At 42.9% G+C, this 15,436-nt stretch overlaps 1 protein-coding gene across 1 annotated transcript in view; it reads right to left on the bottom strand.

The window, feature by feature from the left end:
- Positions 1-5,627: 5,627 nt before the first annotated feature.
- Positions 5,628-15,436, bottom strand: part of PRKAG2 (protein kinase AMP-activated non-catalytic subunit gamma 2) — a 186,196-nt gene continuing 176,387 nt past the window's right edge. The window contains exons 10-16 of the mRNA XM_026051911.1: positions 14,601-14,655; positions 13,330-13,456; positions 12,830-12,995; positions 12,494-12,531; positions 9,796-9,942; positions 7,382-7,475; positions 5,628-6,433 (exon numbers count right to left, since the gene is read on the bottom strand). Coding sequence (XP_025907696.1) covers positions 6,402-6,433; positions 7,382-7,475; positions 9,796-9,942; positions 12,494-12,531; positions 12,830-12,995; positions 13,330-13,456; positions 14,601-14,655 — 659 coding nt within the window. The 3' untranslated portion in view covers positions 5,628-6,401. The remainder of the gene's footprint in view (positions 6,434-7,381; positions 7,476-9,795; positions 9,943-12,493; positions 12,532-12,829; positions 12,996-13,329; positions 13,457-14,600; positions 14,656-15,436) is intronic.

The following is a 15,436-nucleotide window of genomic DNA, read 5'->3' as shown; positions in this document are numbered from 1 at the left end:
GCGTCACCATGCCGCCCTCCCCCCGCCGCCCGCCCATTGGGCCGCCGTGCGCGCGCGCCGCGGCAGCGCGCGCGGCCATTGGCTGCGAGGGAGCGGCCGCGGCCATAGGCGGAGGTTGAGAGAGAGGGGGAGCCGTCCAGCGGCCCCGCGGATTGGCTGGGGGAGTGTTGCGGAGCCGCGGATTGGTTGGAGGAGTGTCGCCGCTCTGCCGAGCGGCGCCGCGGATTGGCTGGCGGGTTGCGGCACTGCCGCGCGTGCGCTCGGGACAGCCGTTGGTCGCCGCAACGGTCGCGCGGGTTGCAACGGCCGCGCCCGGCGCTGTGAGGCGGCGCCCGCCCCGGGAGGCTCCCTGCGCCCGCCCGCGGCCTTTTCCCTCCCCATGCCTTTTTAAATTCGTTTCGCCGTCTCCTCAGTGCGTCGCCCTTGCGCGCTGGCTGCCGTTTGCCCCGGGGAAATACCGGGCCCGATGACTACGCAGTGATGGGGCTGGCGGATCGGAAACGAAACGAAAGGGAGCTGCGGATGCAGGCGGCAGAAAGTGTGTGTGCCCGCTGCCCCCGCTGCGCATTTTCCACATAGTTTTGAAAATAACATAGGGATTTTTTTTAAAAAATGTCATATTTATAAAGTGGAAAAAATACAGCATGCATTACATGTTTATTTTGGTCTTACATGATAGAACAGGTTGATACGGCTAAATTGGCCCAGTAGCTTGATGATATTCAAGGGAAATTGTGTTCTCCATCGTGACCTACACCCCTCATTCCCACATTCTGGAATTCATCTGGCTTTATGAGCGTTGCGGCACGGAACTAAAGCAAAGGAATATTATTCATAGGGATTATATCACAGGGATTTGTGCAGTCCCACTACACAGATAGATTGAGTGGGACCAAGTGAAAAAGAGTAGCACGTAGAAATTCTGCTTTACAGGCTCTGGAAAACTGTTGAGTGCTCTCAAGTGAAGATACGGAGAAACAGTCCTGGTTCTTGGAGAGCATCTTAGGAGAGTGTGTAAAGAGACATGAGAACCTGTAGTAGCCCCAGTCCTGCAGGACCGTCTGTCGAACAGCCCTGTAGCTCTGGTATCGTCTTTGCCCTTACTCCCTTTGCCTCAAACTACGTCACTGTCTAGAGTTTGGGCTGTTTGCTGCGCCGCAGGGCCCAGGGGAGTGAGGTGACAGTTACTGTCCAGCAGCATCAAGGCGTTTCGAGAACACAGGTGAAGTCAGTGGCAGTCACTCTGCAGCTTCCATATCCTCACATCTCTTACTGCGTATCCTGCAGGGTGTAGACCCTGTTCTGCCTCCTTAAACCTAACCTGCGTTTATCAGCAAATACACTCAGATAGTTCTCCCTGCTCAGAACACAGGTGGTTAGCACCAGTATTTTAATTTCTTGGGGTTTCTGCTTTTGCTCCCTCCTAGACACCCTAGTTGTGTTTATTAGGTCTTTCCCTGTGTCATTTTTTCTTATTTCTTCCTGCTCCCCCTGCAGCTGCATCGAGTCATTATTAGTGCGAGGGCTGCCCCCTCTCTGGCTACCCAGCCCGCACAGCCCAGCGTGGGCAGGGACCAGAACCCGGCCTTCCTGGGCAGGGCTTTTTTCTACATTTAGAAAAAAGCAGATCCCACTTTTAAGCCTCATGTTAAGCAGAGCTATGTAGATCATGGTAAGGCTATTGTTACTTTTTCCACTCCTGAGGACAGGCCCAAATGCTTCCTAAAACTACAAAAAGCTATTTCCTAAATCCAGGGAAACCACAATGTGCATTGTGTTTTATTTCAGCTCTTGCCGTTTAGATGGTTAGGGCTGAAAAGCCATAAACGTTTTGTCCTTTTGCTTCTAACAGTCAGAACGTGGTGTTCAGGTTGTATTGTACAGCACAACATTCCCAAGAGAAGTTAGCACCAAGGATTACAGCTTTACCTTTACCTATGAAATACAGTTATGTCCTCAAGTCAAATGTGCTTTTCCTATCAGCTTAGATAAGTTGCATTCATTTTATTATAAATTATTAGCAAGAGGCACTCAGTAAATGCAAACCATGAATATACTTGCCTAGGCTCGGAAAAAGGGGAAAAATGGGGCTGTTCAAGCCCAAAGCGAGGAGGTGCATGGAGTGAGATCAGGAAGAAAGACGGAGGCAGAGGAAGAAAAGGAAACGTTTCTTGTGTTCATCTGTCTGGATGGAAGAAAATTTGCAGTGAATTTTGTGTAACAAGCAAAACAGTCAAATATTTTCGTGGTAACACAGTATTACTATTCTTGCACATGAAACAGAGCAGTATGAGCAGTTGCTGCCATAGAGCTTGGAGCTATAATTATTTGCTGTATACATTAGTACATCAGGACCTTTCTGAACGTCCTTTGGAAGTACATCCAGCGTGAGCAATGTGCCTGGCACCCGTACAGCATCTACTGTGCTGCCCACGGAGGTTGGGGAGTACATTCAGTTCGAGTCTTAACACTTGCTCCTACTCCCTCCTGCATTTTGACGATTCTTTTCCAAAGTTCAGGCAGAAACATGAGCAAATAGTAAGACTGTGGTTACCCCCTCCCCGCAACAAATATTTGTAGCACAGAAAATAATAACAAAAAGAAGAGGAAGGAAGGAAACAAAGTAAATTCAAAATAAATGCAAACAATGACTTTGAAAACTGTTTTGAAATCAAGACGTTTACAAGTGATTAAAAGTGAGTGTCTCGAGACCGCTGGCTTTGCACAGTGTGCGTTATGGGCAAGCTGTCTGCCTTAGAAAGCCCTCCTCCTAGCAAGTGTTCCACATAGGAGCACGAGAGAAAGTCTGCAGGGACATGTGAATCAAGCTGGTTGCTGGAGAGTTCAGTACGAGCAGTTAAATACTTGCTCTTTAATATTAATAATTAAATATCTATCTTTTAATCCTATAAGAAGGAATTAAAAGTATATACAGGACTTGGCTTCAACTAGATGTGAAACCCAAAGCGAAGCCTCCTACGCTCTCTGGAAAGAGTAGAGATGCTCTACAGCGGAGATGCTCTCAATGCAATTCACTCCTGGAATTCCTTCAGTGAGATTCCTGGTCTGCTGGGTCGAGCAAGAGCCTCTGGAAACGAGGCTGCCTCTCACAGCGATTCCCCACACAATAATATTCCTTAGTCCCAGGACATGAGGTTCAACAAGGGCAAGTGCAAGGTCCTGCACTTGGGGAGGAATAACCCTGGACACCAGTACAGATTAGGGGTGGACCTGCTGGAGAGCAGCCCCGCAGAGAGGGACCTGGGTGTCATGGTGGACGACAAGTTGACCATGAGGCAGCAGTGTGCCCTGGTGGCCAAGAAGGCCAACGGGATCCTGGGGTGCATTAAGAAAAGCGTCTCCAGCAGGTCGAGGGAAGTGATCATCCCCCTCTACTCAGCCCTGGTGAGGCCACATCTGGAGTACTGCGTCCAGTTCTGGGCTCCCCAGTACAAGAGGGATGTGGAGCTGCTGGAGAGAGTCCAGCGCAGGGCTACCAGGATGATCAGGGGCCTGGAACATCTGCCCTATGAGCAGAGGCTGAGAGAGCTGGGTCTGTTCAGCCTGGAGAAGAGGAGGCTGAGGGGGGACCTGATCAGCGTGTATAAATACCTCAAGGGAGGCAGCGAGGAGGAGGGGGGCGGCCTCTTTTCAGTGGTGAGTAGGGATAGGACTAGAGGAAATGGCTTCAAACTGAAGCATCGGAAGTTCCACAGGAACTTAAGGAAGCATTTCTTCACTGTGAGGGTGACAGAGCACTGGAACAGGCTGCCCAGAGAGGTTGTGGAGTCTCCTTCTTTGGAGATCTTTAAAACCCGCTTGGATGCAGCCCTGTGCCACGTGCTCTAGGTGACCCTGCTTGAGCAGGGGGGTTGGACTCGATGACCTCTGAGGTCCCTTCCAACCTTCGGCATTCTATGATTCTATGATTCTATGACATGAAGAGGCCTCAGAGACCTGACAATTGTGGTTCAGTTTCATAGTGAACAGCAGATTCCACCTGTGGTGGGTAGTAGAGCTCAGACCTTTTAGTTAAAAGGAGTCCAGGAGTAAAACAAAAGGAAAGTTTTGATCATCAGTCCAGCGATCAGTATCAGCAAGATGATTTTCTTGCAGAATCAAAAGGTGACACTATCCCTACCAATGCTAAGAAATATTGAAGGTTCATGTTTAATAAAAAACAAGGTATAAGAAAATATTTCCTGGTAAAATCTAAATGCCTACAACTATGTAAACCAAGTAGATTTCACTACATAAATATGCTAATCTGTTTCCTTCCAGGTCCAAGAAGTACTTTAGAATAATTCTGTTTTGCAGAAATCTCTTGCTGAGGCAGGAAGTACACAGCAAAGCATGGAAATCCTGCATGTTTTATCGTCTAGCTTAAGATATCATCATTTTCTACAGCATCTCACCTGCAGGACTCGGAACAACCTACAATACTGAATAATCTTTCACCGGTCACAGAAGCCCAATGCAGCAAAGAAGGGGAGCACCCAGAGTCACTACCACAGTCTTTCATCTATAGCATGAGACCTTGTTGGTGGCACTGCTGTTTTTCTTGGTTGTGGAATTATATTCCCATTCTGCTTCTCAGAAATTCAGACCTAGGACTTCAGCCCCTGAAACATCTTGTTTTCTAGCAGTCTATAACTCAAGTTCGGGAGAAGTATCTCACAACTCTGCCCTTTCAAGAAGTTGCATCTGCTTGGGTGTTATCTGCAGGTACCAGGGACTGGGACCAAAGCAGCTGCCGCAGGTCAGCGCCGTGCAGAATAGCAGCAAGGGAAAAGCCAGTGCTTTTCTGGTAAGAAATGGTGCTGGAGAAAGTTTGTTGATGTTTTCCAGAGAATATAAGATGGAAGAAGACAGATAAAGTATGAGAGAGCAGTGTCCACTATGTACCAGAAGGATATTCAGATTTTATACAGGAAAAGGCCACAAAGCCCAACATTTCCAAACATTTAGATCATCATTTAACTTCTTAAAAAAAATTTCTTTCCTCAAAATTTTGCATTAGAAGCCTTTTTATACTATATTATAAATATCATTTATAGTATTTTTACTGTTAGTATTCTACCTCAATATCTATAACTGGGGGAAAAAACACCTCATCAGTTTACTGTCATTATTCCAGTACAGATTCATGCTAAAAGGATAGTATATTCAAAAGAAATACAACACATTTTATGCTAATTGCCTTTAAAATAGAAGGAAAATAAGACTGCTTCTGTTTCTAGGTTACACTGACCAAAATGCACATACACCTCATGCATGCAAAAGAAACCGGCAAGAACTGTTAAAAACTGATGTTGTAGGGTTTAATTTCATCCATCTACAAGAATCTACAATTATATATAAAAAAATTCTCAGCTTCAAACTTTACAGTGCATTTACATTAGCAGAACCCCCCCCAGCTTTCCCTCACTCCTCCACTTCTGTACAAATCATATACAATAAAAAGGTTCATTGAGGCTTACAAACATCGTTTTATACTTTGCTACAGAGGAAAGCTTTGTTCTCTGGCACTTGATTTTCTCCATGGTGCCTGTGTGTTAGAGCACAGGGCACTTGGGATACACGCGTCTGGAATCTCCAACTTAAGGAATTATGGACTGAGCAACAGGCCACAGCTCCTGCAGCTCCAATCATTTAAATAACGAGAAAAATCTACCACTTGGTTGTATAACAATCAACAGTTTATTAATGGATATGGTGAAATTTTAGCTATCCACCAAAGATGTGTAAAAAATTGTCAAGAAAGTAAAAATAAATAAAGCTGTTCTTTAAAATCAGTCTCGTTTTACATCTCCGTTCAGAATGCAACATTTAACACAAAACTGTCCAAGTTTTAAAGTCTACCAATATTCAAATTACAGCTTTTATGACAAATCTAATGAGAACTGAAACTGATTTGGTTTTAGGTTTCAAGACTTTCACATTCAAATACAGTGTCTCGTTTAGCACAATACTTCCTTTGACAGTGATGGGCAACAGTGATGACATATTGCTGTATTTTGACATAAGGCACTATGATATGAATATGCCATACACTTGCCTTATGTCACATATATCCATTGCTGACCGGTGACTTCTGTCAAATACAAAATGAAAAAAAGTTTCAGAATACAGTGCATTGTAATGAAGGACATCATGTGAAGTCTTCCAGCAAATGTTTCGAAGACGGTTTGAAATACAAGCCTACATTTTAACATAAGCTTTTGTCATGCTGCTTTTTTTTGCGACATCACTGGGGGGAAGAGACTCATCATCCATCACTAAGTCCCAAAACACATTCTCAGCCACTCTGCTCCCGTCTATGGCGGTCACTGTTCTTGAGACAAACTTGACCCAGAAGCTTTTGTTCAAGTTCTCCTACAGCGTTTACACATTCACAGCAGTCAGTCACTTTCGTTCTCCTTTTGTTTGGCACCTGTTAAGAGAAGAGGAAAGTGGGTGACAGTCCCCTGTGTCCCCAGCTCCAGCCATGGGAAGGTTTTGCTCGCAGAACTTTGCCTCAGGCAGGATCACAGCCTCGCTACTGGATGCCGTTCATACAGATGATGCTTTTGGATGAGGAAATGGGAGTGAGGAAGCATTTTGTTTGCTCCTGCTCCCAACTTCACCTGTAATTCAGATATCATCCATTTCCCCTGGCTCAGAGGCAGGTTTGAATGCCAGCAAGTGGATGAAAGAGCCATTGCTAGAAGAGCTGCACAGAGCTGCGCAGCACCTGCCCCTACTGCTGCTCTTCAGTCTAGCTCCATGCTGGGCAGGGACTGAACCCCGGCCTGAGTCTGGCTTCAGCATCCCACTCCAGACACCAGGAATCTCTTGCCAGCAACTGGGAGTTACTACTTGTCACATTCAGATTGCTGGCAAGAGATTTCCTGCTGTCTGGAGCTGGAGTCACAAACTCCAATGCCATAAAAACACCATTAAACGCATGAAGTTTCCACAGCAGAACTGGTATTTTGTTCCAAGGCAAACTGCTCTTACTTCTTGCCAGGCAATACGTTATCATCTCTCGTCACCGAGGAGAAACGGACACTTGTAGGGCATGATTTATCTGACCAGTCTCATGGATCTGCTTGAAGGGGCAAAGGCAAATCACTCACTAAAACAGATCTACACTGCCCATCACCTGCATTTATCCAGGTCAAACCCAGCCTTAGGCTGGCCTGGCTGCTTGGGGAACTGCAGCCTAATGCCCAGCTGCTCCTAAAAGGCCCCTGACTTGCCCAACTCTTCCTCACCCCACCCCTCCTGTTGCTTTAATCGAGGGGCTAACTAACTAACTGCCCATTACTACCATCAATAAACCAATTATAAGCAGTAGGTGGTCATTTTGGCCACACTAAGAGCAGGGTCAGAGCCCTACCTGCTGGTGTGAGTACCAAAGCCTGTAGAATATCGGAGAGGGAGATGATGCCCACAATGCTGTCCGCTTCATTCACTACCACCAGACGATGCACCTGCAGGCAGGGAAAACATTCTGAGGGATTTTCGCCTCTGAGGCATATGATAACAGCAAACAGAATAAAAAATAAAGCAATGACAACAACAGCAAGCAGCAGAGAGAACCGCTCAAGTTGTTATGGTTTTTGCTGTCACACAGCAAAACAAACCTGCTTACCCAAACCCAGATAAAATCAAGTGCATCTTTACAATGTGCACAGTGCCCTGACACAGCAACAATGATCAGATCGGAGGTGACAAGCAAACCAAGATCCAGGCCTTTAAAACACTTAGATGTTGCTCACAAAATCTTCTCAGATTTCACATTACATTCACATTTCAAGAAGCTCTGATCTAAAGACTTTTCAAAATCATAGTAAGCCAGAGGATTTCACAGAAATACAACACACTTTTTTTTTCTCTCTCTCCAACTTACAGGCTCTGCTCTAAGCTCTATTTTGGAATCTCATTATTTTTATTATTTTTAATTAAAAGAATTTTCATTTTGAGAGAAACACTCTGAGGAGACCCACAGCACAAACTGGCTGAACGCTGACACATCCAAGCTTTGTTTAACGAAACTGTTCTCATAAAGCTACAAAAATGAGGCCGAATGCTGAGCCATGAAAAAGATAAATAAAATCACAATTTCGTGTGACGACAGAAAAAGAGGTTTCGTTTTACTATGTAAACTCAGTGTGGAGTTAATGAAGGAGAAAAGGATACAATGTGGAACAAACTAGATTTATGAACAAGACCACTATACTTTTAGACAGTGATCAAAGCTCAAATAATTTAAATTTAATACCATCATGTATTCTATCCAGCTGAAAGCTTGAATAGACAGCCAGATTACACTCAAGGAAGCCATTATTTCACATTCAGTTAAAAAAACCAATACATAAATAAATCGCAGCTTTCTTAAACGCTGTGTTTTAATGTTTTCTTGCCACTTTCTACTCAAAACTACTTGCTGTTTATGCTCTTCCCCCCAGGAAATATGACAGAACTGAAGCTCTGCTGATTCTAGCAGCCGTGTTCATTTATGGCTTAAATCAATCACTTCATTCCCAGACAGGCACAAAAACAAAGCTCTGAGGTATCTGAACAGTCACATCCACCTGAGAAAACGTGGGAAAGGGACGAAAATGCGTCTACATTTTGTCTTTTTGATAATACTTTGTCAGCGATGCTTCAGGTGGGGATATCTGCTCTGCACCTTATCCATATTTAATCATTTTTTCTTCTCTCAGGTAATGGATTAAAGAAAAATTGACAGTTTGTTTTATTTCCAGTCAGATCAAGCACTTGTCTGGCAGCTGAAGACAACAGTGATTATTGCCTCCTAAGTTTGACTGACCCATATTTATATAAAACATCATTATGCTTAGGCTGCACTGAAGGGCAGGAGCTGGTTTTAAACCTCCATTTATTTAAAGCCTCTAAGGACGTTAATAAAAATTAGCTGCACTTAAGAATTTTAGCATTGCAGATACACAAATTTCAGGTTTCTCGTAAAAGCTCAAGTCGATGCAAGTAGTTAAAAATAAAAATTGTCTAAGGGAGGTTCTTCAGGAGATCCAATAAAATACAGATTTTATACTCAGGTTAACTGTATCTACCATTAGGGCCCCAAAAATGAAAGAAAAAATCTTGCACTTGTAAAGGCTGAAGAATTTCGATGGAGTTGAACACAACTCAGGGGCCAGTGGAACTGGTCATACTGATTTGCTCCTGCAAAGGGGTCTAAAGAGAACAAGATCTGCTTATCATCCCCCTCTTGGATAACATAGATCCCAGTACTAGACCAGATACAAGACAAATTGCACCAAAACAAACACGGATAAATAATTTTTAAGAACAGTCTATCTATGCCTCTTCAAATGATTTTTCTGGCCCTGTTTCACAGTATTTCCATGCAAGCAGTGCAATATTCCACGTGCACTAAGTAATTGCGCTCTAAGGTGTCCTGATTAACAGGCCACAGCAACCTGACTATAGGCTGGATTTTCAAGAATTGTTCGGTTGCCGGCAAAACTCATGACAAGACTGGAAAAAACTTCACTGCTTCTTCCTCAAAAAACCCATTATGTTCAGCTCAAGTAACAAAATGCACCATATAATATTCTGACCATCTCTCTAAATAGTCATGATCTAAGACTATAAATCAAACAGATATTTACACATTGATAAGAGGAGCATTTGCCTCAAGTACCCTAACTGAGTGAAAAGATGCATTTTCTTTATATATGTGTGTGTGTATATATATATATATATATATATTTATTTGGTCATACAACTTCTAAAATGAAGTGTACAAATAAAAAGCAAACTCACCTCGGCCTTCACTATTCTATCCACAATGGTCTCCAGTGTTTCCAGCATACTGCACTTTACAACACCTTCAAAATACTGGGACCGGTGTTGTAGGGCTTGCGTCACTGTGATATCTAGGTTATTATATGTTTTTTCAGCAGCAAGATTCTGAAAAAATAAGGCACAGGACATCTCAGAGCTTGCCTGCAATCTCTTAAGTAACGTTTGGCATCAAGTAGACACATAAGCTCTGGTATAAGCTAAGCCTGCTCCAAGTTACACATTAACTTTTTTTTTTCCCAGTTTTTAGGAACAGCCAAGTATGCAATTATATTAAATAACAAGATTACTTAATTTTTGCTATACGCATCAGACCAATAAAAGTTGTCCTTCTTTTGTGCAAGGTGTAGAGAATACAAAGATCTAGTTCTAAAGATTTTGGAGACTTTAAGAAAACGCAGATTGAACTTGGTTTTTCATAGGACAAGGGGGGACACGACCCATGGGGGAGGTTTCCTTCCTCTTCCTTCGTTTTCCCTGAGCTCACGCTCCCTCTCCTGGACTCTGCTGGCACTGCCATTTGACACCAGTAAGTAATTTAAGTAGAAAATGATACGCTAACTACATTAACAATAAATAAACCAACCAATCAACCCATCACCACCACTCGAGGTAAGAAGTCTTTCTTTGGCTTTACATAATCCAAAATTTTCACTTCATTTAGAGTCAGAGCAACTCCAAAGATTTCACATACTGGACTCCTGGTGGCCTCAAGATTAAAGTCACAAGGGACACGTTACAAATATATATTCATTTAAACCTCAAGATTGCAGAGAAGTTTTCTTAGGGACTGCAGCGATGTTCTGGTGGTGTCGGCACCTCCTGGCCTGTTAGTTTTGCTCAGCGAAGCATTCAGGGAAGAAGAGCAGAGCTGTCCCTCGCCCAGGCCACTGTTTCCATCTAAGTGGAATTAATTTTTTGGCTGGAATTTACTGTGAGCCCTCAGGTTCTGGGGCTGTTAAACAATTACGCTCAAGTGTGAAAGGCAGCTTGAAGTCACTGCAAGTCACTTAGTGCAGGCTAAATTCTTAACCATGGGCACCACGAGAGCACAAAAAGCCTGTCCAAGACTTCAGTTACCCTACACATATCTACTGCAAGTTATAGTTATATTATAGCTATTTCCATAGCATCTCACCACTCATAGTCCTCTCTTAAGAGCTGAAAAATCAATTTCTGTGCGCTGTGCTCCAGGTGTCCCTGTTTGAGCAGGAGGCTGGACTAGATGATCTCTAGAGGTCCCTTCCAACCTCAACCATTCTGTGATGCCCAGAACTCCGAAGTCTATTAGTTTAGTTAAATGTGTTTATAGACATAATCTCATTCTGAACTAATGATGAGTAGATGTCCCATGTAACTAGCTGTCAATGAACAACTACATCCTTAAGCCTTTGTGGGTGTTTTTGGTTTTGTTTTCCTGATTTCCAATATGTAATTTTTCCAATGAAATGATCTCACGTCTCTAAAATCTACACAACTTTGGCTATCTCATTACTTAGATTTGCATTTTTTTCATTTCTTGTCAGTAGTGGATTTTTAATGTTATCTAAAAGGAACCTCTTCCTTTTGGGGTCTTGGTTCTAAGAATGGAAAATGTCAGGACGTATGTCCTGTCTCAAGGACTAATGAAGCTGCAAAACTTAATGGAACCACCCAAGCCATCAAGTGTTGACTTCCAAGGCTTTGGATGTTAGAAAACGCCTGCTTCCTCAGCTTCCAGCCACTCCTGCACCAATCTTTATGGCAGCAGAGAATCTCTCACAGAATTAATCTAGAGAACGAAAGGGCAGAAGGCTGGAACTGAAACAGGCAGAAACACCAAGTTTTCAAAATGTTCAGCATTAGCAGCACTGTTTGTAATCAGAAATATATAAGTGCTTGCCTATTTTCTCCATTTGTGACCATCCTTCTTATTTTTGGGAGCGTTCTGTGCCAATCCAGACACCTGGATTGTCCATTAACACTAGCGGGCTGATGGAGCGAGTGGAGTCCTGAGATCTCTAAAAATACCACAGCTACCAAGAGTCCTAACTACGAGGCAGTTGCACCGGATAGCAGATAAGGAAGGAAAGCGGAGAAAAATGAAGATTTTCAGCTTTCAAAGAAACCAGAATAGCAGAGCCCTGGCCCCTCAGCTGGCTGCCAGTGGCATCAATCCAGCAACACTGTTGCCCTTCCAAGGTGGGGAGGAAATCAGGACAGTGGCCTAAATGAGACCTAAACCAGCAGGAATACGGGTGCAATGCAATCAATACAGGTGCAACACTCTGGTTCCAGGGCCCCAGGCATTTTGATTCACTGGAAAGGGCCGGGCATCCCTGCATCCCCTCCCTGAAAGCAGCCTGTAGAATGGCAGCAGCCGGGAAAAGCCAATCCAAGCTCCATGAGAGACACGGGGAGAAGAGGGCCCTTTCCCAGGCACTGAAACCAAGGCTCAAGTCATGGAGCAGCCACAGCAGCAGATGTCTGTGTCTAAGTAGCACCACTAAGGACAGCCCTGAAGCTCCTCTTTGATTTCTTAATTTTTAAATTTTGTACAGAGTGAGCTGAATGCTGTTTATTCAGCTCATTAAAGGCTAAAGAAAGAGTTAAGCTGGCACAAATTCATTTTTAAAATTCTATATAAAAATATTTTATGGAATTTAAAGCATATACTTACTATTACATCAAATTTGGAATAAATATCTACAACTTTTCCTACAAAAGAAAGACATGCATTAGTAGAGCATTTGAAATATACAGTTATTTTTCTTGTGTGCTACAATCACTCATTATCTTACTTGTTAACAGAACTGAGCAGACAAACCTAAGAGGTTCTTCCAGGCCCATAAACCTGGATCTTACATAAATATTTCTTTATATTCCCTTTTCTTTCCTGATGGCTCTAATAATAACAGTAATAATAGTAAAAGACAAATATATCCACTCTCTCCAACCAGTGCTTTCCCACTATTTATGTTATCACACTCTTGTATAGAGAAGATTTAAGACACACCTGACTCATCCACAACAGGTAATGCCGATATCCTTCTTTCTACAAATATATTCAAGGCTTTAATGATAGGAGTGTCTGGATGTATGAAGGCAATGTTGTGGTAAGTTCCTATCCCAAGTTCATCCAAATTCTTCTTCATAAAGGCAGGCTTTGGCATCTCTGACATCTAGAAGGGTCAGAATTAATGTATTTACAGGGCAGTCTTCTACAAGGTACTTTACAGCTAGCAGCTATCCATGTGATGTTAAACCCACTACAGTGATACATTTGGGTTGGCTATTTAACTGTCTCTACATAACAACAGCAGAATAAAAATAATATAGCTCCTATATCAAGCTTACTGTGTTATCTTCCACTGTCTCTATAATAAAGACACAAACTGAAGTGGTCAGCTATGGAAGGTTATCAGTAAGTTTTCACATTAAGCTTTAAATTACTTATGTTGTAGATTTGGAGTGAAAAAAAATCTGTTAAGCAAAAGCACATCTTGAAATACTTACAAAAAGCTGGAGGAACTTGAGGATTCTTTTATGGGTAAGTATATAAAGTGCATTCCCACTGACAGGATCTATAACCGGCAATCTGTGGATTTTGTTTTTGATCAGTGAATATACAGCATCAAAAAGGCTGAGGAGAAAACATTAAATGCATTAAATTAGTACGGAATTCTGGCTGGCAATGAGCAATGTCAGGTAATACATGCACCCATTTATAAAATCATACAAGATATGTTAGATAATTATTTATATTATCTTCACAGTTTTTTTGCATTTTGTGAGCCAGTCTATAATAAAAGATGGTACCAACAGCAGTTCCTTCTGTACCACCTTCCTAGAAATGAGTATCTATGAACATGTGCATAAAGGCAACGAGGCTACAACAATTATCTCATCATTCCCCTATGTTATTGCTGGGGAAACTGAGAAAATTCCTTCTCAGAAGATGTGAAACGTTCCTCCAAACACTGCAGACTACGACACAGCAATATTTCAACCTATATAATGTTCTTCTTCCATCAAATACCACTGATCATTCTTCTTTGTCGTACTAAGACTGATAAAAATCAGCTGCCCACCCCTTGTAATAAATAACTACGTTATGAGGCTCACAAGAACTTTGATAAATGCCCACTTGCTGGCCTGGGCTTCTACCCACACAAATAACTCGGTGCTATGAGCGGGATCAGACATCCCCAGCTGCTGCACAGGGAGCCAAAATTCCCAACGCTGCCCAGATTCCACTCCTGGAGCAAGACTTAACTCTTCCGTGAGCCTGAGCCCTTCCGGAGTGGGTCTCATGCTGACTTGCAGTATTTTTTTATATATTTTATATTATATTTATATGTATTATATTTTATTTATGTCCTACTGCATCTTATTTTTCCCAATGTTTCCCCTCGCTTCATCCCCCTATAGTGGGACCAGCTTCAACTTAAACAAGTTCTGACTCGAGATACAGTCAACCATTAGTCTGGGCCATCACTGGGTTCCCTATATCAGTTTCCTTCCACAGGACATAGGGATCCCAGTCCAAAAACTGAAAGTGCCAGGAATTAACTTCAAAAAAAGCAAAGCTAAATCTATCTTTTTTTTTTTTTTTTGCAATTTAATAAGTCGTCATACATATGACATAATGCATCCCCAGATTTTAATGAACACTCGCTCGTTGTCATATTTATGTTCACAATGCAAATGGTTTCTTGTCAAGGCAAAAATTCAGTGCTGACATGCAATGAGGTTCAAGTTGAGGAGAATGAAAAGCCAAATCCTACCTTGCATCTGGGGAGATGTTCACTAAAGGTTTAAATGTCTCTTGTAAATAAAGCTCTGCGTACAGAAAATTAACACTCCGTTACCATTTCACATGAAAGCATTACCATTTTTATAAATTCCTTGGAACAACATTAGTGGGATGAAAGACATATTTTACAAAGCCAGTATTGAACTGAGTTGAGGGAAATGCTTCCACAAGGGTTACCACAAATGAGGAAAATAGTGAAAATTTTCTGGTTTTCTGGGAGAGTCTCCTACCTAAACACTCCTATCTAAACTCACACTCTCCAGGTGTTCGTGAAGGCAGAGTTACCCAGGTCAGGAAGAGATGAGGAAAATCCGAGGGTAACAGGGCCCCAAATACTAAAAGGTACCAACAGGAGAGGGCTGGGGCTCAAACGTGCCTGATGTGGCAAGTGAATAGACTGGGAAGGGAAGGTGGTGACGTGTGGCGAGCTCTCCCTCCACACCATCTCAGCAGGGATGCTGGGCAAGGGACTGCTGGTGTGACCTGGTTCTCGAGCCCTTCTGAACAACAAGGAGCTGGTTAAATTGCAGCGGTTGTCCAGAATCAGCTCTCTCAAAGGAGAGGAAGAGGGTGGTGGTGCTTATCGAGGCAGAAAACGGCCCCCATCACCCTCTTTCACACACTGTTCATAAAGAGGGGGGGGGGGGAGGAAAAAGAAAATCAACAGCAGGAGCCAACCAGCCAACTCTCACTACAACAGTTTCCATTAGAGGGAGATGAGCTATGGCCGTGATTAAATGAAAATCCACTACACCAAAAAGCAAATCAAGATATGTTCCAATAGCAATCAAGTAATAAATATTCTTA

The sequence above is a fragment of the Nothoprocta perdicaria genome, unplaced genomic scaffold, assembly GCF_003342845.1.
Source record: "Nothoprocta perdicaria isolate Ctin4 unplaced genomic scaffold, notPer1 scaffold_80, whole genome shotgun sequence".
Taxonomy (NCBI): Eukaryota; Metazoa; Chordata; class Aves; order Tinamiformes; family Tinamidae; genus Nothoprocta; species Nothoprocta perdicaria.
Note: the sequence above shows the minus strand (reverse complement) of the source record. Positions and strands in the feature narration are given on the sequence as shown.